We start from the raw sequence: 27,361 nt of genomic DNA on the forward strand, positions 1-27,361 counted from the left end.
GACGCCGGGGGGCTGGGGTGTCCACTGCCCGCAGGCCGCGAAGGCCGACTCCGCCCGGTGCCACGCGGTACGACGCGGGCCGGCAGCGATTCCTCCCCCGACTGGGGGTCCTCACAGCACTGCCCTCCCCGGCCCAGCAAGGGAGAGCGGAGTTCGGGTTGTTGGCCTCGTACAGCGTGAGGGAGGGGAAGGCGAACGCGGGTCCAGCGCTCTCTCGTCTGCCCACTTAGCGGGCGTCGGGCTGGCTTGATCGAGCCTCCCAGGACGGACTTGGCCTCCCGGCTCCCCGCAGCCCTCCGGGCAAACGTCCAAGCGCGGGCCTCAGACCCGCCTCCAAGATCGGCGAGGTGGGGCCCGGGGGTCTCGGCTCCGCAGCGGGCGGGCAAGCCCCCCGAGCAAGGTCTTACATCAGCCACCCCACGTGCGGTTGGAGGGAGGAAGTCGCTCCAGTCCCCGGGGCTGCGCCTCCCCCCCCCACCTCCGCCCCTCCCGCCGCGCGTCTCTCCGCCCCGTCCTTGGTGCAGCCGCGGCCGCCGAGCCGAGCAGCGCCGCGCGGGGCCGAGTGGAGCCGAGCAGCCGCCCGCGCCGCGTCGCCGGTTTAAGCGCAGTGCGGGGCCGCGGCCGGGGGCGGCGGTAGTGAGACCAGCGCTGCGCTCCAGCCCCCTTTTCCCTCCATGGTTTCTCTCCGCTCCCGTGAGTAACTTGGCTCCGGGGGCTCCGTTCGCCAGCCCGCACGCCGCCCACCGCCTGGGACCGCGCCGCCGGGCTCTACCGCCAGCAGACCCCTTCCGACGGCCCTCGCTGCGCAGGCCGGGACGCCTCTCCCCCCTCCGCCCCCGCCGCGGAAAGTTAAGTTTGAAGAGGGGGGAAGAGGGAAACATGGACATGAAGAGGAGGATCCACCTGGAGCTGAGGAACCGGACCCCGGCAGCTGTAAGCAGAACCTCCGTCGGACGCCCTCTCCCCCCCGATGACTTGCATGTAATGGTGGCCACCTGCGGGGCCCGGGCCGCGGGTTCGCCGGCTCCGGCTCGGAGAAGGGCGCAGCTCGCGGGCTCGGACGGGGAAGGCGGGCAGGCGGGCGGGCGTGGAGGGGGGGAGCGAGCGCGCGGGGATTAACTCTTTGGCGCCCGCGGGCCCCCGCGGCCGTCTGGGGAAGGCGGTGGGGTGGGGGAAAGGAAACTTTGAGCTCCTCGCCCGCCGGGGTCCTTTCCCGGAGAAGCGCGTGTGCGTGTGGCCGGCGGCGAGGGAGGGAGGAGGGGGTTGTGTAACGCTGGGAGCCATGTTTGCAGCCTCCCGGGATGCGCGGCCGGGCGGAGGCCGGGCCTGCCGAGGAGCCGCGCGGCCAGCCGGGGCTGGGCCCGCCGGGGCTCCGCGCGCCCCCGGGCCGGCCGCGGAAGGGGCTCGGGCGGGGCGGGGACTCCTCCGCTCGGGCCTCGCGGTTGGCACCGGCCGGGCCGAGGGTAGGGGGCCGTGCGGTGAGGAGGGGGCTGTCGGCCTCTGAGGGGGGCGAGGAGCCCCCTCGCGGGCCCGGGAGCTTGGGCGGGCGCGGCCTGGCGCGCGCGGAGCGGGGGAGGGGCGAGCTGGGCGGCGGAGGTGGCGCAACCGCCGCCCCTCCCGAGGCCAAGTTTGAAAAAAGGACGCGGTTCCCGCCATTTTTCAAGCCTAAAAATAAAACTTTCTCCCCTATTTCTCTCCCTCCCCTTTCGTCCTTTGGGCCTTCCCCATTCCCGGCCTCCTAGGGCGCGCCCCGGTCGGCCCAGGCCAGCCGTTGTGGCGGCAGCGGCGGCTTCGCCTTTTCTCCGCGCCGTGGCGGCGGAGCCCGGGGCTCCTGCCGGGAGTCTGGCCCCTCGGTGTGGGCGGGCTGTGGCTCCTCGCGCCAGCCGGGGCGCGCCACGGTCCGACAGAGCGCCATGTTGGCGGGCGCCTGTCTCCCTCCGCCGCGTTAAGCCGGCCTGTGGATTCGGGCCGCCGCTGCCGGGCTGAGCCGGTGGCTTCTTTTCCGTCTGCCTCGCCGGGGCTCTGCTCGCACTGGCGGGAGCCGCGCGCTGCAGCCGCCACCGATTCCTCCGGCTCGACTCCTGTGGGGCGCGCTGCCGTCCCCCTCCCCCCTTCTTAAAAGGGCAACGCCAGGCGGCCGCCTCCGCCCGGGCCAGGCGCCGGGGATACGGGCGGGCCTCGGCTGGGCTCGCGGGCCGCGCGGTCTCCGCGGCCTCTGCCCCCGCACGTGCTCCAGGGAGGCCGGCACTCGCCGCGGCGGCTGCGTGAGCGGCGGGCGGGCCTTTGAGAATCGCCTCTTTATTCTCCACCCCTGCCCTCCCGGCGGCCGGGCGCGGGGCCATGTTCCCCAGTGCCTGCGCGGGGCGGCCGCGCCTCCGCCAGACCCGGGGGCTAGGGTGAGTGGCGTTACGTGGCCGTGGGGAAGCCTAGGGGAAGTCCTCCCGCCCTGTCCCAGTCGAGCGATGAGCGCGCTTCGTGCAGTCAGGCAGCTGTGGTAACAAGTTGCCAACTTGTGGAAATTCATCAGCCGGCGTTCGCTTGGTGTGTCCCCACAAATGGTTTACGCGGTGAGCCTCCCCGCGCGTCCTTGGAGGACCTGAGGGGTGGGCATCGCCGGTTGGTTCCCTGGGTTTTCTGTTTTCTGGTTGGGGTTCGACCACGGCCGACCCCTCCGTCCACAGTCAGACATTTTGTGTCCGCCACGTGCTAGTGTATTGAACGGTTAAGCCTTTTCGCACCCTAAAACTTAAAAGAGTTCTGTTCTCATTTTGAGTTGTGAATTTCACACCCTTGCATTATTGCTGCGAGCTGCAAGTTAGTAGAATGTGGAGTAAATTTAGCCAAAATTTCCAAAAGTATGCACGTGGATCTTCAAAGGGCTTTAAAACTAGAATTTCAACTCTTTGTGCGAGAACTAAAGTTAAAGTTCGGTAAGAGAATTTTTACACTTTCTGGGAGACACAACTGGGCTGTAAGAGAATTTTTACACTTTCTGGGAGACACAACTGGGCTGATGTTCCCACTATATGGAGTTTTCTCACATATGCAGTAACCAGTATATTATTTTTTAGAAGTACTTAAGTAGGAGCAGGTGTTAACTTTTCAAGTAATCAACTTAGGCCTTATACTCTTGCCAAAGACAGGTTAGTCATGTGATTGTTTCATTAACGTTAAATTAAAAGTTAGTCAGTTGCCCTATTCACATTTCAGGTGCTCAAAAGCAGCAGGTGACTAGTGGCTACTGTTACTGGATAGCACTAGGCTACAGCAGTCCACTACTGGTTTATTATATATTTGAGTACGGGCAGTATGGCAGGGCCTGGAAAAGCAGGGTGAACTAGACAGCAGTGCCTTCCACCCTGGAGCTTCAGAACCTGGTGGTATCTAAATTGCGCTGGTGCAGTTTAGGGGCTTTGGGAGCCCTTCTGGAAGCCTGCTAAGGTTGGGGGACACATAAAGAAAGGCTTCCCTGGGAACCCTGAGGAGGAGACTCAGCAAGATTTCGGTTCTTAAGACAGGAAAGCTTTGATCTTAAATTGAAGGCTTTTCAGGGGAAATAATGCTGTAGATTTTGAAGGAAATTCTAAAAGAGTTAAATAGTGCTTTGCACAAAAGAATCATCATTGAGGCAAATGAAAAGTTGGAAGAGGACTCCTTTAAAATCAAACTCAGTCACATGGCTCCTTATGTTTGTTGTGGGGCCAGCTGTTACAGAGTAGGGTTGGCCTCTGGGATCCTGCAGACTCTTGTCATTTGGGGGAAAAAAAGAACCATCACTGGAAGTAGAGTTAAAATATGGACAGGAGGCTCTTAAACGCATACATGCATTCTGTGGTTGAACTTGATGCTGTCAAGTGAGAACTAAGTGTTTGAGGAGGGTAGAGGTTTGATCACACATGATTTTTGTAAATTTTTTTTTTCTTAAGGCCAGATAGGCTTTTATTGTGTATGTGACTTTTTGATTTTTATTTTGAGGTTTGAAGATGACCCTGGTAACCCTTACCTTCTTGTGTTGGCCACGGTGTGTGAGACCAAGATAGTAGGTTCAGTTCACCATTTACTATAGTCTTACTCCTTATAAATACAAGTATGCACATTTAAGAGGGAACTTGTGAAGAAATTTGTAATTCAGGTTTTTTCCTAAGACCAAAACAGCTCTTCTTATCAGGTGTGTTCTCAAACTGGAAAAATGCCCCAGATGGCATTTTAAAATCTACATAAAGAATGAAGATCATCATTTTAAAATATAGGCAAGGATAAGAAAAATTTCATACAAAATATTTGTATCATCAGTTACTTCACTGAGAAGAAATTGTGCAGTGCTAGTAATACCATATACACCACAGAAATTGATGGTATTTTCAGATGTGAAATAAAACACTGATGAGGCTAGTGAAACACAATTTAGTTATATTCCAGAATGGAAAAAATACCTGTTCTTCATGTGATGCTCTCATCCTTCCCTTGCACGAAACGTGGCCCTCTGTTATGAGCACCTTATTAACTCTGCGTCCAGAGACAGCCAGCCTTGATGTTAGCTGTTGGAGTTTTCCATTCAAAGTTAGAAAGGCAGGGAATTCCTGTGGTTCACTGGATGCCTCCGTGGTACTCCGGTGGGCTGTGTGCAAAGACGAGGCACTCCTCCTATAAATAAGAGTAATCTTAGGAGACACTTCTGTTTCTCCTACTTTACACCTTTACATTTTTTCCCCAACTTTTTCCGTCTTGTGTCTCTTAATGTAATTTTCAGCACAGTGGGATATTCTAATTGGTTGCATAGCAACTTACTCGCCTTTTTTCCCCATTTTTAAAGTATTATATCTAAATTGAAGAAAAAATAGTAGATGTAGATAAAAATAAAATAGGATGGGGGGTGTGTGAGAGTTCTACCATCTAGACATTTGGGTATATGGTCTACCAAATATTTAATATTTTCCAAATTCAAATTCTATTAATGTATATATATAAATACAGTAAACTTCTCTATCTCTGTGTTACTATTATTTTGCAGTTTCATTGTTAATGTCTGCGTAGATCATAATTTATGGGGGTGGTTAGAAGTTTTTTTGCCATTTTTAAGTAGTACTGAAATGAACCTCTTGCAATGTGAATCTGTCTTCTGTCAAATTATTGTTCAGAATGGTTCCTTTCTTTACCTACACAACCAATAGGATATGGGTGTTTCCTTCTTTCATGCTGACAGTCCTGTCACCTAAATACAATTGAGAACCATTAATATATATTCTGTCATTTTGAAAACATTAAAAAAATTTATTTTTTTATTAACGTATAATGTATTATTTGTTTCAGGGGAGGAGGTCTGTGATTCATCAGTCTTAATTCACAGCACTCAACTGTAGCACATACACTCCCCAGTGCCCATCACCCAGCCGCCCCATCCCTCCCACCCCCTCCCCTCCAGCAACTTCAGTTTGTTTGCTGAGATTAAGAGTCTCTTATGGTTTGTCTCCCTCTCCGGTTTCATCTTGTTTCATTTTTCCCTCCCTTCCCCTATGATCCTGTCTTGTTTCCCAAATTCCTCATATCAGGGAAATCATGTAAGTGTCTGAAAACATCATTTTAAAATAATGGTAAAGTAGAAGGTTTGGAACATTGGTTAACTCAGAAGAATGAAAGTTGGCAAGGATGCCAGGAGTTACTTGTTCTACATTTTTAGATTGTTTCACTTACTGCAATAACCAGGTATTACTTTCTAATTAAAGGAATTGATAACTCAAAATGATCTATAATTCCTCCATACCTTTACCTCCCCCCTCCTTGTAACAGTTATAACCGTTCTAATTGGGGAAGATCACCCAACCAGTTCCAAACCAGTTAGGTAAAATTGGTATCAGTAGCCAGGGGAGTGGAAAGAGAGAGCAGGTTGGAGAGGACGAAAGGAAAATTGCTTGATTTTTTTCTCTGCTAACACCAATCCCCATAACTTGACTATAGTATAGTTCAGATTTTTTGGTTAAAAAGTAGTAGAAAATAGTGGTTTTTCTGATAGTCGCAGAAAACAAAAACGAGAGTTAAATAGGAAATAATATGGATTATTTATAGTTTTTAAGTATTTATCTTGAATTTATATTTTTAGAAAGATCTAATTTAAATGGAAGATTAAGGATGAAGAGTAAATTTGGTCTCTAAAGTTTATCGGTCTTCAAACAGAAAGCCAGCTAACTTTATCTTGGACCAAATAGCTCCCTGAGTTGTACACCCAAATGTACAAATGCCTGCCCAGCCTTACCTCCTTAGATAGTAGCTTGGTGAGGATTTGGAGCAGAAGGAGAAACTGGGGCCATTCCTTCTTGATTAGAATCCCTCATTTATTCTGGGTCTATATTGGGAGGCCATGGGGTTATCTATCCCCAACTCCCTGCCCACTGTCCCCTCTCCCACAGTTCTGTCGCTTGCAAGCAAGTCAGGGTCCCTCCATAGCAAGGAACAGGGCAGGGCGAAGACTTAATTTCCTCAAATGCTGCTGATGCAGTGCCTGAGAGCAGGCACCTTTCACCATGCTCCTCTGTAGAACTTCGGATGAGCTAGAAGGCAGCTGCTGACGGTTGGCTTTCCAGACTTCTTTTCCTCGGGCACAGCCCCAAGTGGAACCCTGTGGTCTCTGCTTTCTTCAGTAATTCCCACTCTGTGGATTTTTCCCAGGGACTTGTCCTCTTACTGTGCCTCTGGTACTCCGGTCCAGGGGTGCCAGGTTTCTTTACTACTACTGCAGCCTTCCTGGAAAAGTCAAGGGGTATGCCTTCTCTGCTGAGCCATACAATCATCTGCCTGACTCAGCCCAGTAAATTGTTACCTTCTACTTGTGGGGAAAATTTAACAACTGAGCCACTCAGGTGCCCTACTTGGGGAGAAAATTTAGAAGTCTCAGGTGTGCATTCCCTGAACTTCTTGCTCTCCCACTTACAAACTCACCTACATCTGTATTCATCCTGGCCTTTTCCATAGGAGGAGCTCCCTACCTCCCAACAAGAGTAGAATGATCTATCTCATTTTTAATATGCAGTTTTTATTGTTGTAGTTGCACATCAACTTTTTTAATGTGATGTTCTGTATTTTTTGGCTTGTCTGTTTTTTGTCCATGTTTCTTTGGGGTTGTTTTTTTCTTTCTCAAGGTAAAAACGATATCCTTGAGAAAAAGACAAATTAACGCAAATATCTAAAATTTCCATATATCAGGAAAGGTCACAAAAAATAACAGGGGTTGGTTGCCATTTTAAATAAAGAACTCGGAACTCATTAACAGAGACTCAGATGTCTCTATTCTTTCACCTAGCAATAGAACGTGAGCAAAGAATCCTGATTACAGAAGAAGTTTTATGTAAAAAGGTATCATGCCATTATTTATAAATGGAAAATTAGAAATATACAAGAGGATTGTAATTTGTGGTATATCCTACATACTCTAATTTCTTTAGCCATTAAAAATATTCAGTGTTGGGGCGCCTGGGTGGCTCAGTGGGTTAAAGCCTCTGCCTTCGGCTCAGGTCATGATCTCAGGGTCCTGGGATCAAGCCCCACATCAGGCTCTCTGCTCAGCAGGGAGCCTGCTTCCCTCTCTCTCTGCCTGCCTCTGCCTACTTGTGGTCTCTGTCTGTCAAATAAATAAATTAAATCTTAAAAAACTTAAAAAAAAATTCAGTGTTGTTAAAAGTATGCTTAGTAACAGTTTTATCTCACCTATATTTGAAATACACAAAGACTAAGTTAATACCAAAATATTAACAGTGACAAATATTTCTTGCATTGATACGATAATGCTTGTGATCAGGAAGAGGTTCTCTTTTATATCCAGGTTTTCTATTGCTGCATCTGCTCAGTCCCTTACAGTCCTGACACAAACCTGTAGGCAGTACTCTGATAAGCCTGTGACCAGTTTTCATCATTTAACAGTTGTGAAAGCTCTTTCTCATACCTGGGGTATAGTGGTTACTGAAACAGACAAGACCCTGCCCATAATGAAGCTTGAAGTCTAGTGGTGACTTTTTAAATCTTTATTCTCCTAATAGACTCATATTATCATCATTGAAATGCTAAATAAGATTTTTTTAAAAAGATTTTATTTATTTGAGAGAGAGCTCATGAGTGGGGGGGACAGAGGGAGAAGCAGACTCCCTGCTGAGCAGGAAGCCTGACACAGGGCTTGATCCCAAGACACTGAGATCACAGTCTGAGCCAAAGGCAGATGCTTAACTGACTGAGCCACCTGGGTGCCCGCTAAATAAGGTTATAAATAAAGGAAGGTCTCCCTTTCTCTTCTTGAGATTTTCTGTATATAAAAATGAAGCCGTTCTTCACATTTCATCCCACAGTGCATCCTGGAAAGGAGTCCCTTGTTGACGGGCATTGAAGTTTTCTAATTTTTTCAGTCCTTTCCTCAGTAACTTCTTGTGCCTTGTTTCAGAAGCCTTTACAGGTGTTTGAAACCAATACTCCACCATTGGTACCATTCCTGATTCTTCTCGTCTTTTTTGCATATCTGTCCTTTGTCCTCTTCCTAGGGATTCCATCCTTTCACTCTTGTTTCTACCCTGATGACTCCAAAAAACAAAACTGACAACCCTTCTCTGCACCCCAAACCACATGTCCTGTTGTCTGGGGAAACTTGTACCCACACATCCCAAGGGAACCTTAAACTCAGTATCCTTCATGGTATTCATTACATCTGCCCCTCCAGATCTGTTCCCTACTTAACTTCCATCTAGCTACATGGCTCCCATTTCTCTAAGCCGGACTTACCCTTCCCCTCCATCATCTTCCACACCCAGCAACTGAACCTGCAGATTGAATCATTTAACATCTTTTTTTTCCCCCTCCCAGTTCCCTCCTCTTGATTCCTATTCTGTTGGTTCAGCAAACCTGTTTTAGCTTACATTTGAATCTTTATGGTAGTTTTTGATGACCCTAGTTACAGTGGAATTTTATCAGTTGAAAGAAATAGCCAACAGGTGATTTCACCCAGTGAGCTGGGAGGCAATATGGCTAACTCTAGTCCCTCTTCACTTGGCTTTTGGCATATTAGTGTCATTCTGTATAATATTTTGGTTTCTCTGTGAGATACAGTCATAGAAAATCCCCCAAACCAAATGAGGACTTATAGTAGTATTGCTGTTTTAGATGTGTGAGCAATTACAGTTGACTTTATTTTTATGGTTTGTTGGTTTTCCTTTTTTTTAATACAAAAGAAATACATTTTTATAAAAAGCCCAGTACAGATAGGAATAAAAGCAGAGGTCCCTGTCGTTCCCCTCATCCCTTTCCCCAGAGGTTACTTTTTTAGCATTTAGTGTGTTCCAGGTGCTACTCCTCTGCAGCTCCATGCCATGAATACTATTATCTTCCTTCACAGATGAGGAACTGAGGCGCAGAGAGGCTAAGTGACTTTTCTGAGGTCACACAGGTCCTAAATGGAGGAGCCAGGATATGACCTCGGGCATCTCTTCCTATAGCCCATCCCACCTCACTTGACGCCTTCCTTAAGTTTTCAGATGTGATTTTTCCCCAGAAAAGGGGAAAATGGCAGAGGTGTGTAAAGAAATGTGGAATGAAGGAAAGAAAGAAGTAAAAGGTGTAACTGGCCTGCATGTATCCTCACTGTAACCAGGGCTTAGGAGGAGGAAGTAGACAGGGTAGTGAAAAGTAGTAAAGAAGCAAGTGAGAAGTTGTGGTGTTGTGGGTATCACAGACTCTAAATCTGTGTTCTTCTCTGTAAATGGGGGGAGGCAGGAAGGTGTGGTGGTGCAAAAAAAAAATGAGTAAGTGCTTCATAAATGATAGCAATTACTAGAGTAGTATCCTTGGATTTTGTATGGGAGGATGAAGACATTATTAGCTCATATTCTCATTGTAGAACTGTGAGCATCTCCCTTCCACATGCATGCTTGATTAATGCTATTTAACGTGGTAGATTCACCACAGGAGTGCCTTTGGCCATTAAGTCTAATTTGCATCAGTGTAAATTGACTAAAATGTGTTAAAAAGTTGCAAGTTTCAGGGTCCACCACAGAGCAAGAGTGGAAGTAGGGATTAGCATGGTAGATACAAAGTAGACTGTTTATTAATTGATCAGTATTTAGAATTGTGGGGCACCTGGCTGGCTCAGTTGGTTAAGCGGCTGCCTTCGGCTCAGGTCATGATCCCAGGGTCCTGGGATGGAACCCTGCCTCGGGATCCCTGCTCAGAGGAGAGCCTGTTTTCCCCTCTCCCTCCGCCTGCCTCTCTATATACTTGTGTTCTGTCTGTCAAATAAATAAATAAAATTAAAAAAAATAATACAAATAAAATATTCAGATATGGTACACTTGGATGGATTGGAATTCTGAATTACAGGACCCACAAATAAGGAGATTTTGTGGCCTGAAAAAGGAACCTAATTTAATGTCTTAACAGTTTTCTTCTGTAGAAATAGCTTTCTCACATGTAACCCAAACTGATCTTTGTTTTGAACTAAATCCTCTTGCATCTTGACCCCTTCTAATTATCAAGATAATCTTAGTAAAGATTAATAAAACCAAAAGTGGAAATGTGTAGTGCAGAAACCAGTTGCCAGAATCAGTTAGGGATTTGATAGGAAAAATAAAGTTTTCCTCTTTTCCTTGTGTCAGTCCCCTGGGCCTTGAGGGAGACTCACCCAGTGGGGTTAGGACAAGGGGTGGGGGCGGTGTCTTCTCTGCTTTCATAGTTAAAGCCCCCTCTTGGGGAACAGACCTGGGAAAAGGAATAAGGAAGATATAGTTTCTTCACTTACATTTTAAGAACTGAAGTTCTGTCTGTGGAACGTAAAGAGTTTAAATCTTTATTTATACCGTGGTGTAACATTCCATCCTTGCTATCTATTAGTATATTGTTACTGAATGCTTAATCATTTTTCATTTGTTTATAACTGTGATCTAGGTCTAAGTAGAGGCCGCCCCTGTATGTGGATGTTTTTGCTGGGTGTTTATGGTTGTAGGTTTTGCTTCGTTCTTTGTTTTATGTATGTTTCTGAAAGCTTGTTTTTTTTTTTCCTTCTTTCCCCTTTGTCATCCACAGGTTCGGGAACTTGTCCTGGATAATTGCAAATCAAATGATGGGAAAATTGAGGGCTTAACAGCTGAATTTGTGAACTTAGAGTTCCTCAGTTTAATAAATGTAGGCTTGATTTCAGTTTCAAATCTCCCCAAACTACCTAAATTGAAAAAGGTAAGTACTTTGTCTTTAGCAGTAAAAGAGAGACCATCCTGAGAAAGGGAAACATGTGTGATTTTACCTGTAAGGAAGCAGTTAGTGTAGCAGAAAGCACGTGGCCTTTGGACCTGGGCTTATCTGGGATTGAATTCCAGCTCCGCCAGTTCCCTGATGATCTTCTGCGGGGTACTTAATCTCTCTAAGGCTCAGTTTCCCTCACCTGTAAATTGGTGATACCACCCAGCCTCACAGAACTGCTGTGATGTTTAGGAATAAGATGCGTTGGATGCTCAATAAGCAGTAGTTATGAAAAATAATTATTTTGTGAATAAGCTATTACTGGTTAATTGCTGTATGTTATAATGTTAGCTGTGTTTTTTTCTTAGTATGCTCTGGTTTAAGAACCAAAGGTGCCTCTCACTCTTCATGTTTTATGTTTGTTGATTAAGGGTGAGTTTCAGTAAAGACTTTTCAGATGTGTAGTCTGATCATCCAAACCTATTGTGTAATTCTTAATGACCAGAAAGTTTAAAATGTGTTGTGACTGCAAGAATTCATTGTAACAAAGCTGCTGTATTTCCCATCCTAGCCAGTGGCTTGTTGTTAGTACTTTATTGGTCTAATTGTAAATCAGTCACGCCACCAATTTTAAAAAAAAAAAAAGCTCTCTAGAAAAATGTTTTCTCATGTCCTTGTACATGTAACTGTCTCGGGGCTCCAGAAAGTCAAAACTGGAAAAAACTTTGCTTGATTCTAGCCTAGTCCCTCGCTTTATAGGCATTAGCAATAGACCCAGAAAGGTATAGTGATCTGCCTAAAGCCACCTACAAAAGAGGTTAGCACTAGAGCCAAAACAACCCATATCTCCTATTTCCTAAACCAGTACTTTCTCTATTACATAATGAAAAATATGTCTTAGTATTGCAGGCTTTTCCACTGTTTGGTATTCACTTTATTAGGGAATTTAAGCAGAACTTTTATCCAAGGTACACAGAGAAATCTGTAATGAGATTTAGGCAAAATGCAGGTAGGCTGTTCAGTAGCTTGCTTTGAGTCCTGAGAGGAGATAGTTATGGGTAAAGTACATTAATTAAAAACCAAAAATCCGGGACACCTGGGTGGCTCAGTCGGTTACCAGTCTGCTTTCAGCTCAGGTCATGATCCCAGGGTTTTGGGATCGAGTCCCACATGGGCTTCCTGCTCAGCAGAAAGTCTGCTTCTTTCTCTGCCTGCTGTTCCCCCTGCTTGTGCTCACTCCCTCTCTGTCTCTCTCAATCTAATAAATATTTAAAAAAAGAAAACCAAACCTGAAACTTTAAAAATTTATTGCCTTAGGTAATAAATGCTTAGACAGTCCTCACGAGTTTCAGGTAACTTAGCTTCCTATCAGAAAGCATAATCCTGTTATATTTAAATTTGTATATTGTTCCTTTCATCTAAGCATCTATTTTAGAGGTTCAGGTGTAATCCTTTTGTATTTGCATGGGTTATTGGTGACACTGGGAGCTCTGAATAGCCCATTAAACAAATGATGGCTTTCTAGCATGTATCTGCAAAAACTTGTTGCTAGTGTGATCCTAGTGTGTATTTCGAGTTCTGTTTTCCTAGCATCCTGATACATCTTCCTGCTTTACTGTGGTGTGTGTACTCTGTCAGACTCAGAAGAGAAGTGAACCAGTGACTGTCTATATAGAGCTTTATCAAATCCTTCTGAAGCCTCGTTAATCACTTACTTGCAGGGTTAGGGAGGAGTGGAGAGATCTACATATCAAACTTAAAGGCTGATAAGACGTTCTCACAACTGATAACAAACTTCTTTTCTTCCTACCCTGGAGCACAGATTTTTTTGTAAAAAGAAACTGGTTCTGAAAGAAATTTTAATGTGTAAATATCCCAGGTTTCCTAAATTTACACATTGGTTTCATTTCAAAATAAACATGCCACTAAATGCGTTGGCAGATTGCCTTGCTGTCTCTATTCCTTAAGGTAATTCATGTTGAAAGGATAGGAGTATTACGTATGTGTGACATTCTAACCAACCAAGGGAAGTAGTCTCTGTTTTTGTTATGATTTACTGAAATCTCAGTAAAGCTAACACTTGAGTCTTTGTTGATAAGACTTATATATTTTGTTTTTTCAAAAGCATATTTTATTTTAGAGAAGAGAGAGAGCAAGGGGGAAGGGGCAGAGGGAAAGGGAGAAGCAGACTCCCTCCTTGAGCAGGGGCCCCACTAGGGGCTCCATCTTAGGACCCTGGGATCATCACCTGAGCAAAAGGCATACCTAAAACCAACTGAGCCACCCAGATGCCCATAGATTTGTATTTACAAATCTAGAGAATGACTAGATAATTTGGAATATCCCGTGGGAAGGAAAAAAATGTTTTGAAATGTTGCGTTTCCTCTTCTGAAATATTTAGTAACGCCTAAGTCGAGGACTTGAGTTGTTTTTTAAATTCATTCTTTCAACAAGTATTTAGGTTTTTAAAAGTTCCTCTCTTCTGCATCATGTAGTTCATTTCATTGCATGCCAAAGACTAAGTTACGTGAAAATTTTCATGCTATTCTGAGTACATAGCATAGTGGGAAGGGCAAATTCTTCGGAAGCTAGGCTGCCTGGCTTTAGGTCTTTGGTCACGCCTAGAACTGTTGTGTGATCTAGGGCAAGTCACAGAGTTATAGTTCATTTTCCTCATCTTTAAATGGAGATAATAATTCTGCCTACCCTATAGGGTTATTGTAAGAGCAGATAAGCTTGGGCACCTGGGTGGCTCAGTGGGTTAAAGCCTCTGCCTTCGGCTCAGGTCATGATCCCAAGGTCCTGGGATCGAGCCCCGAATCAGGCTCTCTACTCAGCAGGGAGCCTGCCTCCCCCCATCTCTCTGCCTGCCTGTCTGCCTACTTGTGATCTCTGTCAAATAAAATCCTAAAAAAAAAAAAAAAAAAAAAAGAGCAGATAAGCTCATATTTCTAGTGTTTCAAACAGTGCCTGGCTCTGTACCTAAGTACACGTAGGTACTGTGTAAGAGTTAGATGTGGTTGGCTGTTGTTGTTGGCACCTAAACTAGAGAATTGAAACCAGTTCTGTGGCCCGAGTTTTCTCATCTGCAAAATGAAGAGTTTGAATTATATGCCCTCGACTGTCTTAATTTTTCTGGCTCCAATTTCTTTCACTTCGGGTTCTGATTCCTCAGTGAAGGCTCATTCCTTCATTGGCAGACCACTTGCAGTGCTACTTGACCTGCCACAAAGAAATTAGAGTAGGTTCTCATAAAGGCTAGTGCTGGGTTTATGCAAGAAGTGGCCTCTGGGGAGTTGGTTTCAGCAGCCCTGAAGCTGTTGGCCCACTCACTTTCCTGAGGTCATGGAGCTTCTTTAAGGGCTTGCCTTGGGACCTGTTCCACTCCTGTAGCCTTCGGAACAACACTCCCTGGTGGCTTCCAGGTAGAGAACCTTCCAGTGTGTCAGAACTATATAGGACCAGATCAGCTTTCAAGTGGGCATAGTGAGCTTTGTTTGGCACATGGAATAAGCTGCTTAGAATGCACAGACCATTTACCCTTCCTGGCAGGTATAGACTGTTGCAACTTCTCAAAGAATTCTAATTTGTCTTGACCCACTTTTTAGGTTAGAAAATGGATTCATCGATGTCAGGGCCAGATCTTGAGCAAACTAATTAGCAGCTGGTTAAGGAAATGCAGCTCTTATCCATCCTGTTTCTCCTCCTCTCCTAAAATGTTCTTGGGATCTGTAAACTACATAATCTGGTTTTAATCAAACAAAATGAACAAACATGCCCTAACAGGAACAGAGATTATTTGATCTTGATAAGTATTTAAGAATTGTATTAGCTACTTATGACACCTTAATGATAGGTGTTTCTCTGTGTGTATCTGTGTGTATGTGGTATATTCTCTTGCAGCTTGAGCTCAGTGACAATAGAATCTTTGGAGGTCTGGACATGTTAGCAGAAAAACTTCCAAATCTTACACATCTAAACTTAAGTGGAAATAAACTGAAAGATATCAGCACCTTGGAACCTTTGGTAAGTAAGTGAGGACTTGGAAACCAGGACTTACTGGTCATTTTCATTTTCATATTTATTTATAGTGAGGGAAATGCTTGGAAATGATGATAATTGATCAAGAAGGTGGTGGTTTTTATTATAACACTTTCTGTAGAAGTTTTAAAGATCAGGGCCTCTCTGGTTATGTGTTCCTGTGGCTTTGCTCTCCCTGCCTGATACTGTGGTGGTTTCCTTCCAAGGGGATTTTTTTTTTTGTCCTTTTTAACTTTCATATATTGACCATAGTCTTAAACATTTATCTTAAAATTTTTTCCCTCAAATTGGCCAGGCTAGTCTGTACTTTTATACTTTTACAGAAAAAGCTGTTCATACTGGATGGCATATCTGAATTGTAGATGAACAGTCCAAGGACAGCTCCAGTTAGTTTTAGGTCTTCTAATTGATCTTGTGCCCCACTGGATCACTGTCGCCTTAAGTTTTGCATGGGAACCCCTGAATCCTCAGTCTTTATACTGGGATAAGCTGTAAAATGTTAAGTGCTAGTTGAGTTACAGGCTTACTGTGTGACCTTGGGCAAATTGCTTCTTCTCTCTGGGCCTCAGTTTCCTCACTTAGGAAGCAGGGAGGATAATAAGCTCTGCCTTACTTTACTTAGGAGTTCTGAGAATAAAGTACGGTAATGCACTTAACTTTGCTTTGTAAGTTGGGAAGCTGTGCTAATGGGGGTCCAGTCCACATGGAAGTTGTAGGGCAGAAAAGAGAAAAGGGCAGGGAGAGGTTAATGTAAGTGTGGGGCAGCCTCCCAGGCTGTTCTTTGTGGCTGCCACTGGGAAAGTGCTATGAATTCAAGATTGTTAAGTGACTGATTTGTTTAAATAGGGCATTCTATAAATTTGTCATTGAGACCAAATTCCATTTTAATAAGGCTAATGGAACTCCCGACTTGTTTCACATGTGTTTTTATGTATACATTAAGTCAGTCTTCCCATTTGACTTATCTAGCAAACATTAATTGGGAGAGGGTTTTGCAAGCAGGTCGGAGCTGTCTCAGGATCCAGAAGAGCAAAACCCAAGAGGATAAGACATCTTTTTCTATTATCGCTATCAATTCTGATGTCACAGCACATTAAAATATTTATTTGAGTTTCACCTAACTTGTAGAGAATGCTCTGTCGATTTTTCAAGGAAGATAGAGTTAAATTGTGACTTCTTCTAACAGAGAGGATTTCCTGCCAGAATTATAGCATCTTTTTCCTCCTAATCAATAATTACAGCTCTGCTCCAATGTAGGTTAAATTGCCTTTTATTGAGTCCCTTTATTTCTGTGTTTCATTCAGTGGACCACGGTCAGCTCCTCTTTCTCAGATGCTAGGAGCCTGTTTCTCACCTTTGCTTCGTGAATTTGCCCCTTTGTTCTGTTGTAGGTACACCCAGATACTTGGGCTCCTTCCTTTTTACTAGTCTGCTCTTTTCCTCTAACCCAATCCCCATTTCCAGTGTTTCAGCAAACATTAGTGAGTTTTGCTGTATTCAAGGACATTAACATTGGCCCATTGTATCCTCCTGTGTCCCAGAGAAAAGAGAACGACTGTCCCCCTTTTAGAGATGAGGGAACCGAGTTCAGAGAGCTTAAATAATTACTCAGTGGCCACAGGATAAATGGCAAAGTAGAGGTTTAAATCCAACTCTAGCATTCTTTCCACTGCCCTTGGGACCTGTTCTTTTTGCCTTCATATATATTCCATACCCAAATTAACATTAAACTGGGAATTCCAAGAGGAGCACTAAGTTAAGTGCTGGAGTCTCTCAGTTAGACAGACTCCCCTGAACCTTTCTTTATTGTGGATGTGTCTATGATAGGCCTATCGATTCAGGGTCACTGTGAGCCTAAGAACCCCTTTTTTTCTAGAACAGAGTGCCACACAGTGCCTCCCATGGTGGGTCACTGGCTGTTGCCCAATTCTTGTGCCAACTCGAGTCCTCTTTGATGTTTCACCAGAAGTTTTTGTCCATGGCCTAGCACACAGAGGCAGAGCAGAAGCAAACATTTTATGGGAGTTGTTTTCTTGCGTGTTCCTGACCTGGTCAGTGATGTATGAGCACCCTTTGGTGGCTGTGAACATCTAGGTCCCCCAGGACAATGAAGAGTGGTAAATAATCGTATTTACCATTTTTAGAGGATCTGCTGCATACCGTGCACTGCGGTAGATGCTTCATGTATGCGATTTTGTTAGTAATCCTCACATTTCTGCAAAGAGAATAAGAAATAACACAGCCCTCTTTTATGCATGAGGAAGCTGAGGCTTGGGAGAGTCCGAATCCCTTGTCCAGAGTCACACACCAGGCTAGCCAGTGACAGAGCCACAGTGCTGCACAGCCAGGGCCATCCGGAAAAGCTTGACCTCCCACCATTCTCCTAAACTTACTCTTCAGATGCCTAGGGGTGCTAGGTAGGTCTCCTAAAGTTATATCTTGGAATAAAATAAAACTGTAGGAGAAGGTGAAGGGGGGGAATGTTGGGTCCGCTTTGTCTTCTGAAAGTATTCTTCAGTGGGAACAACACCATCCTCATCCTCATTAACCACGTACATTTTGAACACCGTCTACTTTGAGCCCAGTTCTTACAGTCATTGCAATGATTGTGAATGCCTCTGCTTGCTACAGGGACATTAATCGAGAGACAAAGAAGGCATCAATTCAAACTTCCTTGGACACCTTTTTTAAGAGACCTGGGCCATCCAAACCATCCCCCAAAGCCCTTCTAAATTCTAAGAAGGCAAGCAAAATTATTGTTAATAAAATGTTTAATGTTTATTATGGCTAGCCTGTTAGTTTTAGGCCACATTTCTGGTGTGGTAGCATTCTGATTTTTGAGCGTTTTTTTGTTTCTTGTTTTTTGGGTTTTTTTTTTGTTTGTTTGTTTTTTGTTTTTTTTTTTTTAGCAGTATTTACACATTACATTGGGTTCCTGACTAAATCTGTGGGTAGTATATTTTGGGCCTTAAAGCACAATTGTATTACTTTAAACAGTTCTAGAGTACTACAGTTGGAATTTTGTTGGTGTTTATTTGCTTTCACTTTGTTTTCTAGCATACTGTTTGGCATGTTTGAGTTATTCATAATGGGTTCTTAAGAAGTAGCCAAAAATTTCACAGATTCATGGAGTTTCAGAAATAGGTGGAGGCCCTGTGTACTGTGACAGGAGGTGGAACTAGAGAAGGGGCTTGAGGCACCATAGAGCGTGAGAGATCAGGGGTTGTATGCATTTTCGTGCATTCATTCCTAGGGAATAATTTTGAAAAGCAAATGGCTCATTCCCTTGAGTGAAGAATTTTTAGACTTTGGGAAAGCTGCCTAAATTTACTTGTGGTCGTATCTTAGCTGGTACAGAGACAACCTTTTTGTGAAGAGAAAAGAGTTCCCAGTGTGTCAGCTAGTTGTCTGGGGTGGTATTTCAACATTTTTTCCCCTCTTTGGCAGGAAGTCCTACCTGGGCTTCTGGAGGTCAGGACCTGCCCGGTAGGGAACCTAATCTGAAAGCCACACAACATAAAAGCAGCTCTCCCTATGATTAGAAGGGCTGGGGACCGCTTTCTTAAGACCTCAGGGGACTGACTTACATAAGCACATTATTTGATCCACAAACTCTTGGATCACTGTACACTGGTGTTTGGAGGAGTGCATTTGCCTGTTGCCGTAACCCTGCTCTGTGTTCCCTGCCTGGCTCTCTGTTCCCAAGGGCTGCTCAGTGAAAATAAAACAAGTGTGGGAACCTCTTCTTTGACCAGGAAGATGCAGATCCTATAAGTGCAGGGGTCAGCAGCCCTTCTTCTACGGGGCCAGATAGATGTTTCAGGCTTTGTAGGCCATAGGGTCTGTCGCAGCTACTCAGCTTTGCTGTTATCCTAGTACGAAAGAAGCTGTACATAGTACGTAAACAAATGAAGTGGCTGTGTTAGAATAAAACTTATTTTACAGAAACAGGCAGTGGGCCAGGGTGGGCCGGTCATCTTTTGCCAAGCCCTGCTTTAGGGTAAAGATTTTAAATTATTTTGTAACTCTCCCAGATCACTAAGATACCTCAAGTCCTGAAGACAAGGCTTTTTTCATCTGCAATTCTTCCTGGGGCTTGTGAATGTTGAAATAGTTTTCCCAATAAAGCATCAAAGCCTTTGAACAGTGTTTATTTTTTGCAGCTTACTTCATGCAGAGATCCTCTTACTTTTGTTTTCGTTTTGTTATGGTACTACTTTCTCAGAGAATATCAAGCTTTTTCTCCTGATTAAGAACACTTAAAAGAGACATTTATGAAGCTACATGTCCTGTGCCCTCTGGGCTTATTGGCCCTATTCTAGAGGGCACCAGGCTACATACTACTTGATGTTTTGTGTTTGCTTTTTAAACACTTGGCCCTCTTCTTCTTCCTAAGGGGGTCTGCTGTTACTTCCTGCTGTTCTCTTCTATTTGCCCGTAATATACTCCCTCTGCCCTCACAGAGTCTCCCTTCACCCTTAGTCACAATTTGCAAAAGCTGGGATTGAAATACTGTTACACAGTTGTAATAGCAAATGAGTCCCTGAGTAAAATACATGGACATTTTCTTAACTACTTTGGCTACTCAGAAAACTTTCCTCGACCCAGGCTTTCAGATACCAACTACTTTGTGTTTTGTACTTTAGATAGATTAAACCAAAGTTCTAAACAAATGAGGTATTGCAACAAAATTTCAGGGCGTGGTAAAATCAGAAGAAATTTATATCAGAAAGGTCTGGTAATGGTGTTAATCCTTTCCCCCCAAATTAAAAAAAGAGCATTGTTTCTCTCCTTCAGAAGTTCCAACTCTTGAGTGCCCCTTCCCTTTCCCCAGCCTGTACTGACTCCTCTCTTTCTGGAGAATAACCGTTATCAATAATCATTATCATCTTGCTTTATTATATGCTATTCTCTTGTGTTTCACATCTGTGTCTCTGAATAGAAATCTCAAGTACTTCAAAATTGATGCATTGATTAATTGAATGATTTTTCCCCCCATCCTGCCACCCCAAGAGCATTGAAGACTAGACTTGATAGCCAGCAAGTTCTTGTTGGCCATCTGATTACTTGAATGTTAAAACTTAGTTTTGAACCAAATTTATTGAAACTCTGATTTGTCTCATACTGTGAAAAGATCCAGTTTTAATGAATAGTTTTTCAAATTCATTTTTCTTAAAATTACTAATGCTTCCAGAAAAAGACAGTTCTCTGAGAAGGTAGAGAAGGTAGATTGTAAAATCTAAAATCTAGTGGCCCATTATAAAGGTTGTGAAGGACTTGAAATGTTTTCCTGTGTATAAAGCTGAGTCGGTAGCAGCTAAATGAATACAGAGCCTAGAATCTTACCTCTTCGGGAGATGGGTTTTGTTGCTTATGTTCCTTTGGTTTAGAAATTTTGTTTCTTAATCCTTTTCTTCAGAAAAAGTTGGAATATCTGAAAAGCCTGGATCTGTTTAACTGTGAGGTTACTAACCTGAATGACTACCGAGAGAGTGTCTTCAAGCTCCTGCCCCAGCTAACCTACCTGGATGGCTATGATCGAGAGGATCGGGAAGCCCCTGACTCAGATGCTGAGGTGGATGGTGTGGATGAAGAAGAGGAGGATGAAGGTAAGTGGGGGTGACATCCAGTGAACCTAATTTCTGCTTGTCAAAGGTCATGATAAGCTGTTGAATATTCTTGGTATTGAGAACAATAATTACTTTCCATGTGTATAGGGAATTTATTTCCATTAAATTTGGAACTAGGACCTCTTTTAGTAAGTTCTTGGGACATTGAAGCCTTCAAATGATTCAAAATAAAAATGATTTGTTAGCCTTGAATTTGGAGCCCTAACACATTGAAGTATTTTTGGTTTACAGTTTACTGAAAGGACCATCATCTCGTGTCTTCCCTGCCTTGTTCGTTTCTTTTCTTGGTTACTGTCTGACTTATCCTTACAAACTCCGCTTTGTGAGCACTTCCAGATTGCATTTCCTGATGCTCGTGAGCTAGGTTAGGTTCCTTGTGCATGCTAAAGCTCTTCCTTGCTTACCTCTTTCATAACCTGTCACTCTCTGCTACTCTTGTCCCTTTCAACTATGCTATGATGATCTTGGGTAGGAATGGTTTTTGTCATCTTTATTCACAAGGCCTAGCACTTCACAGATACTAGGTACGTGTCCATTGTATCCAAATGTACATAAATCGCTTTCCTGATGGCCTTGTGCTCTCCTTGCACCATGACTCACGGACTCTGAGCCACTCAGGGTAAATAGTTTCTCACCTCCAGTGGCTTAGAGGAAGCAGAATGATCAGTTTTCACACAAGTCAGCATGAAGAAAAGTTACTGTCCTAGAATTCCTAGTGTTGCTGGAATTTGTGGTATTACTGTATTTGAAGCATTATTTTAAATATCTTTTCTTTAAAGGGAAAAATACATAAAACAAATGGTCAAGAAAAATAGAGGAGAAAAACATCAGGCAGCTTGGGTGCAATTAATGGTGTAATATTCTGGTAGCATCTTTGCAGATTGACCTCAGATTTGAGACAAGGCAAAAAAAAAAGGAGGGGACGTAGGGTGGTAAAGCAGACACAGGATAGGACTTCTCACTTTGTTCCATATGTTCACATCACTTACTCCTTCACTGGAGGTTCTCAGGTAGTCATGAAAACCCTCATCGTGCCTCTTGTCGTCTAAGTTCACCTTAAACAGGTCGAGTGGCCACATGTGCAAGAGCCTGTAAGGAAATTCCTTGGATGGTGGAGAACAGCTCCTGAGAGGGAGTATCAGTCAAGCAAGAAGTTTGAGCTTTTATGTGCCAGGGACTGTGGAATATAGTTTTGAAAGTAGAAAGTAGACATGGTTCCTGTCCTTGGTCTTTACGGTCTGCTGAGAAACGTTAAGTAATCCCAAGTGAGTAAAGCGTGTGATAATGGAGGAGTATCAGGTGCTCATGTGAGAGTGTATGAGCCGGGATTAGGAGGTCTGGCGAGTTTGTCTGAGGAAGTGATGTTAAACTGAACCCAAAGGTTTGAATCCGTGTTAGCCAAGCAGAGAAGAAAGGGAAGAGCCTGCAGAGACTAGGAAGCCGGACAGCGCAGCAGGCTCTAGGACCAGGAGCGGTAAGAACTGCTAGCCTCTAAGCCTGCACCAGCTGGAGTGGAGACACAGGTTGCAGGTGCCTCTCAGCCTGCCTCTTGTTCCCCACCCATGCTGACCCTCCCATTATAGGCTTATGAGTGTTTCTCAGGTTCCTCATCTGGCCTCTGGTTTTGTGGTGGTACCCTTACCTCAGAGAAGGAGCTCAGTGTACTTATTTGGGGGAGGCGTGTGGTAACTTTTTGCTATGGAAAACTCCAGACATAGACAAAGATAGAAATAACCATAAAACTAATTTTCATGTTCCTATCACTGAGCTTCAACAATTACTGGTTCATGGCTGATCTTATTTTATACATACACACCCCTACCTACTTCCCCCTCCCTTATTATTTCCCAAGGCCAAAACATGGAGGAGGTATTGAGACAAAACACTATGTTGATGGTTGATGCCTTTGTCTTTCTTTGTGACCGTATGTTAGCTTTGTTTTGCTAACAGTCCACTTTGTTGTGTAAGTATTGATATTTAATGTTAGTTTTAATTTTTATTGATGATGTTTCTTATTCCGCATAGTTTTATTCACCTTAACATAGTGGTTTAAAGGCATTTTTATTTTTTGTTGCTTTTGTGTATATGTGTTTCTATAAATGTTTTTCTTGTACATATCATGACTGATAAATGAGAGCTGAAAAACTAAAAAAAAAAAAAAAATCAGAATTCCTAGGAATTCTGTCCTTTCATCAGTAGCTGTTGTAGTGTACAGCTAGTCCATCAGGACTCCTGGCCTCCAGATGTGAGGGGACTCTGATGGATAAAGGTTGCAGCTGCCTGGGAGAAAGGGGGCAGGTGTGGTGCGTGGGTTTCCCAGGCACTGGTGTAGCCCAGTGTTTGTCTCTTAGACCGACCTAAAGCGCCCTAGCACCTTAGTACGCGTGCCTGGTGGGCCATCGAGGGGATTTAATGAACTCATTTGGACTGTTTCAGAAGGAGAAGATGAGGAAGACGAGGAGGATGAGGATGGTGAGGAGGAAGAGTTTGATGATGAAGAGGATGAAGATGAAGACGAAGATGTAGAAGGAGAAGAAGATGAAGACGAAGTCAGTGGGGAGGTTGGTGTAACTGTTTGCTGTTCTGTTTCCTATTTGTAGCTAAAAATGTGGAGGTCTTTTTTGCTGTTGTTGTTAAGAAAAGAAAGAAAATGGGCTTCTAATGAAAGTAGTAAACTTGTAAATAGACCAATAACAATTTGATTGATATAATTCTTTTCCTCCCCTTTTAGTAAATACTAAGCAGAATGCTTACAGAATGCTAATTAGACACAGTGCTTGGCTGTGTGGGATAAGTTTTGACCCTTTAACTTAGGAAGTAATGAGTGTCCTTTCCATAGGGTGAGAAAACGAAGTGTTGAGAGCTGATGGTATGTCCATCCCTTGGTTGTGTTGAAGGGAAGGATATGTTTACCGAGTCTGAATTTGTTCTTGTATGTTCAGCTTAATTCAGTAAATACATCTAATGCCTGTTGTTTTAAAGAGGTGGGGATGCAAAGTTAAGCAAGAATGTGGTCCTGTCTTGAAAGAGCAAGTCGTCTAGTTTACGGGACACCCAGTGATAGAACACCTCTGAGGAGCTGAATGCCACAGAAGGACAGGAGAAAGGAGTGACTTGACTTTGACAGACCTCAAGGAAGTTATGAAAACAGGCAGAGAAAATGAGATGTCATCAGAATGCACGTTGCTTTGCAGTACAAAAAAAGAAAGGCTGAGCAATTTGTGTAATCTCATAGGTATTTAATGAAATTAAATTCCTAAAAGAAGCTTTTTATGAGGATGAGCATATAAAAATTCACTTCTGAAATTCAGGGTTCTAAAATCATTTTTTGAATTATTCATTATAAATTGTATACTAATTAAACACATCTGGCAAAATAAATGCTTCTGAAAAGCAGTTTTATTTATTTATTTCTGTTTTTATTTTTTAAAGATTTTATTTATTTATTTGACAGGGAGAGACACAGTGAGAGTGAACACAGCAGGGGGAGTGGGAGAGGGAGAAGCAGGCTTCCAGCCCATCAGGGAGCCCGATGTGGGGCTTGATCCCAGGACCCTGGGATCATGACCAGAGCCGAAGGCAGACGCTTAATGACTGAGCCACCCAGGCGCCCCTAAAAAGCAGTTTTTTGTTTTTTGTTTTCTATTTTATATAACTTGGGTAAATACTTTTAATATAAATGAAAAGGGGGGTTATACTTTTAATACAAATGAAAATAAAGCAAATTCTCAAAAGACAAGGTCTTTCAGCTAATATTTGAAACCTTAAGACTGAATTAGCTCTTCAGGGGAATGAATATAGAAAGGAATGTAGAGGGTGCCTGGGTGGCTCAGTTGGTTAAGCAGCTGCCTTCAGCTCAGGTCATGATCCTGGAATCCTGGGATTGAGTCCCGCATCAGGCTCCCAGCTCCACGGGGAGTCTGCTTCTCCCTCTGACCTTCTCCCCTCTCATGCTCTCTCTCACTCTCTCTCTCTCTCTCAAATAAATAAATAAAATCTTTAAAAAAAAAAAAAAAAAGGAATGTAGAATCAAAACAGCCACAGGAATACCTGTAGGAAAAAGTGGATTGCTGGATTTCCTTAGCAGAGATCTAGCAATGCTGTGCAGATTAGGAAAAAGTGGATCCACTAAATATGATCATATACTATTTATCAGACCTGTAGAACGGAAATCCAGGAAAATGAACCAATGCTTGGATCACAGACAGTTCTTTTTCTCTCTATATTTATTTATATCTACATATATGGTGTGTATTGTATCTATACATAATTTATATGGGCATATGTGTGTGTGTATGTGTATTCATATGTGTATATATGCTTGTGTATATATGTATGAAATTAGAGTCAATAAATAGGAAAGTAATGAAGAAAAGATGTAAGACCCCTATAAGAATAGGTGACTTTAGAAGGACAGAGAGCTCAGTAATTACACCAGAAGTCAGATTAAAGAAGGTTAAAGAAAAGAATATAGAGAAAGAAAGCAGCAAGTCTTACATCACAAATTCTCTTAGTTCCATTTTGCTTTCTTATGCAGTGGGGAGGACAAGTGGAATTATATTTGAAAAAGGCAACAAAGTAAAAAGTTAAGATCCTAAAAAGCGGTTTTTAAAGAAAATTTTAGTTTAAGCTTATTCAGAAAAATGAACAGATTTCAGGACATTAAATTAGATAAAGATAATATTAAAAGGTTTTCTCCTTGATGAATTATTACATTTATTGGCAAATTATCTTTTTCTCTGTACTTCCTAAGTTCACAGATTAATCCAATAGCATTCGCTATTTACTCGTCTTTAGGAAGAAGAATTTGGACATGATGGAGAAGTTGATGAAGATGAAGACGATGAGGATGAAGATGAAGATGAAGGTGGGTGTTACGCATGCACTTAGGTCCCCCTCAGTTAAAAATTCACGGGAAAATGCCCATTAATTTAGAATTTGAAACTAAAGAGAGAACAAAATAAGATTCACCCGGCCCGGGTGGCCTTCACAGGTGCTTGTACAGCGCTGTCAGGGCGCCTGGGCTGCTGAGACCGCCTACCCTGCGGCGGTAGCAGCTGTGTGCAGACAGGAGACTGCCCTTGGCTGGCGCCTGGAGTGTGTCCCACCTACCCCAGCGCTGGGATGACTGCCACACCTGACACTGCTGGTTTGGGAAGTCTTTCACTAAAGTCTTAATAACTGGATCATAACTTCTGCAAGATATAAATATAGCATCTTTCCAACTTTATTACTGTTCTTTCTTTTCCCTACCACAATCAAAACCAATGAAACAGCTATTTATTTGTTAATTGTTGGAAATACAGATTCTCACACCTGTGTGGGTTTCAGAGTACGAGATTGTTTGCTCTGCTTTCCATTGGTTCGTGCTTTCTCAGCATCTGCTGTCTGTGCCAGGCACTGGACTAAACTTAACACTGAGTGCAACGGTAGGTAGGGCTCAGTACCGCCCTTAGGGAGCTTTTCGGAACAGCATGCGTGTTTAGGTAATTTCGTTGATAGAGCCTCGAATTTTTACTGGTTGGAAGAAAACAGGATGATGTGTAGGTATTCTTGGGTCCTCAAGAATACCAGGTACCTGAGGATTCTAAGAAGTACCTTTTGAGTTAAACACTCAGTTGCTACAATGTGAGTCAACTTAAAGACAGCACATTAAAATGGAGAAAACTGGGTTAACTTTGCTGTCATTTGAGATGTTGCTGGGCATGTTGCCCTTCTTCATTCAGTGGTTGCTAGTTGTGCTTTTTAGTTAATACCTCTTAAAATCATCAACCTACCAGTCTGTTCAAGCTTACAGGTTTTAAATCTCCCAACTGTCAAAAGTTCATTGTTGTTACCTCCATTAACAATAACATAGGCAAATACTTTTCCGATTGTCTCAAAGTGAATTTTTGTTATTGTGCAGAAGAGGAAGAAAGTGGGAAAGGTGAAAAGAGGAAGAGAGAAACAGACGATGAAGGAGAAGATGATTAAGACCCCCAAAAAACTTGCAAAGAAAGAACTGTTCAGTATTGGTTGGACTGCTCATATGGATTTGGTAGCTGTTTAAAAAAAAAAAAAAAAAAAAAAAAGGTAGCTGTGATACAAACCCCAGGACACCCACCCACCCAAAGAGCCAAAGAATAGTTCCTGTGACATTCCACCTTCCTCCATTTAGCCCCTCTTGGAAATTCACCACCAAGCTTGGGGACTTCACCCCAACAAAATTGTAAGCGTTGTTAGGTTTTCGTGTCAGACTTGCTGTAGCGCGGGGAGCTGTGATTGGTGAGCCGGCCGTCTGTGGCTACCAGTTACACCGAGACTGTAACAGCATTTTTACTTTCTGTACAACAAAGAAGCTTTGTAAATAAAATCTTAACATTTTGGGTCTGTTTTTTCATGCTTTTCTTTTCAATGAAATTTTTTTACATTAGGACATTTTATGTGTCAACTGCCAAAAAAGTATTTTTAAGAATTTAAGTGAAATAAACACATTCCTCTTTGGTAAA

The 27,361-nt window shown here is 43.5% G+C and overlaps 1 protein-coding gene across 1 annotated transcript; it reads left to right on the forward strand.

The window, feature by feature from the left end:
• Positions 1-550: 550 nt before the first annotated feature.
• ANP32B (acidic nuclear phosphoprotein 32 family member B) lies at positions 551-27,361 on the forward strand. Its single transcript, XM_080820547.1, has 7 exons — positions 551-933; positions 11,050-11,199; positions 15,106-15,228; positions 20,663-20,852; positions 23,310-23,434; positions 25,671-25,740; positions 26,779-27,361. Exons 1-7 carry the CDS (start codon positions 880-882, stop codon positions 26,844-26,846), a joined length of 780 nt encoding a protein of 259 aa, XP_080676673.1. The 5' UTR covers positions 551-879; the 3' UTR covers positions 26,847-27,361.

This window comes from Martes martes (assembly GCF_963455335.1).
Source record: "Martes martes genome assembly, chromosome: 12".
Taxonomy (NCBI): domain Eukaryota; kingdom Metazoa; phylum Chordata; class Mammalia; order Carnivora; family Mustelidae; genus Martes; species Martes martes.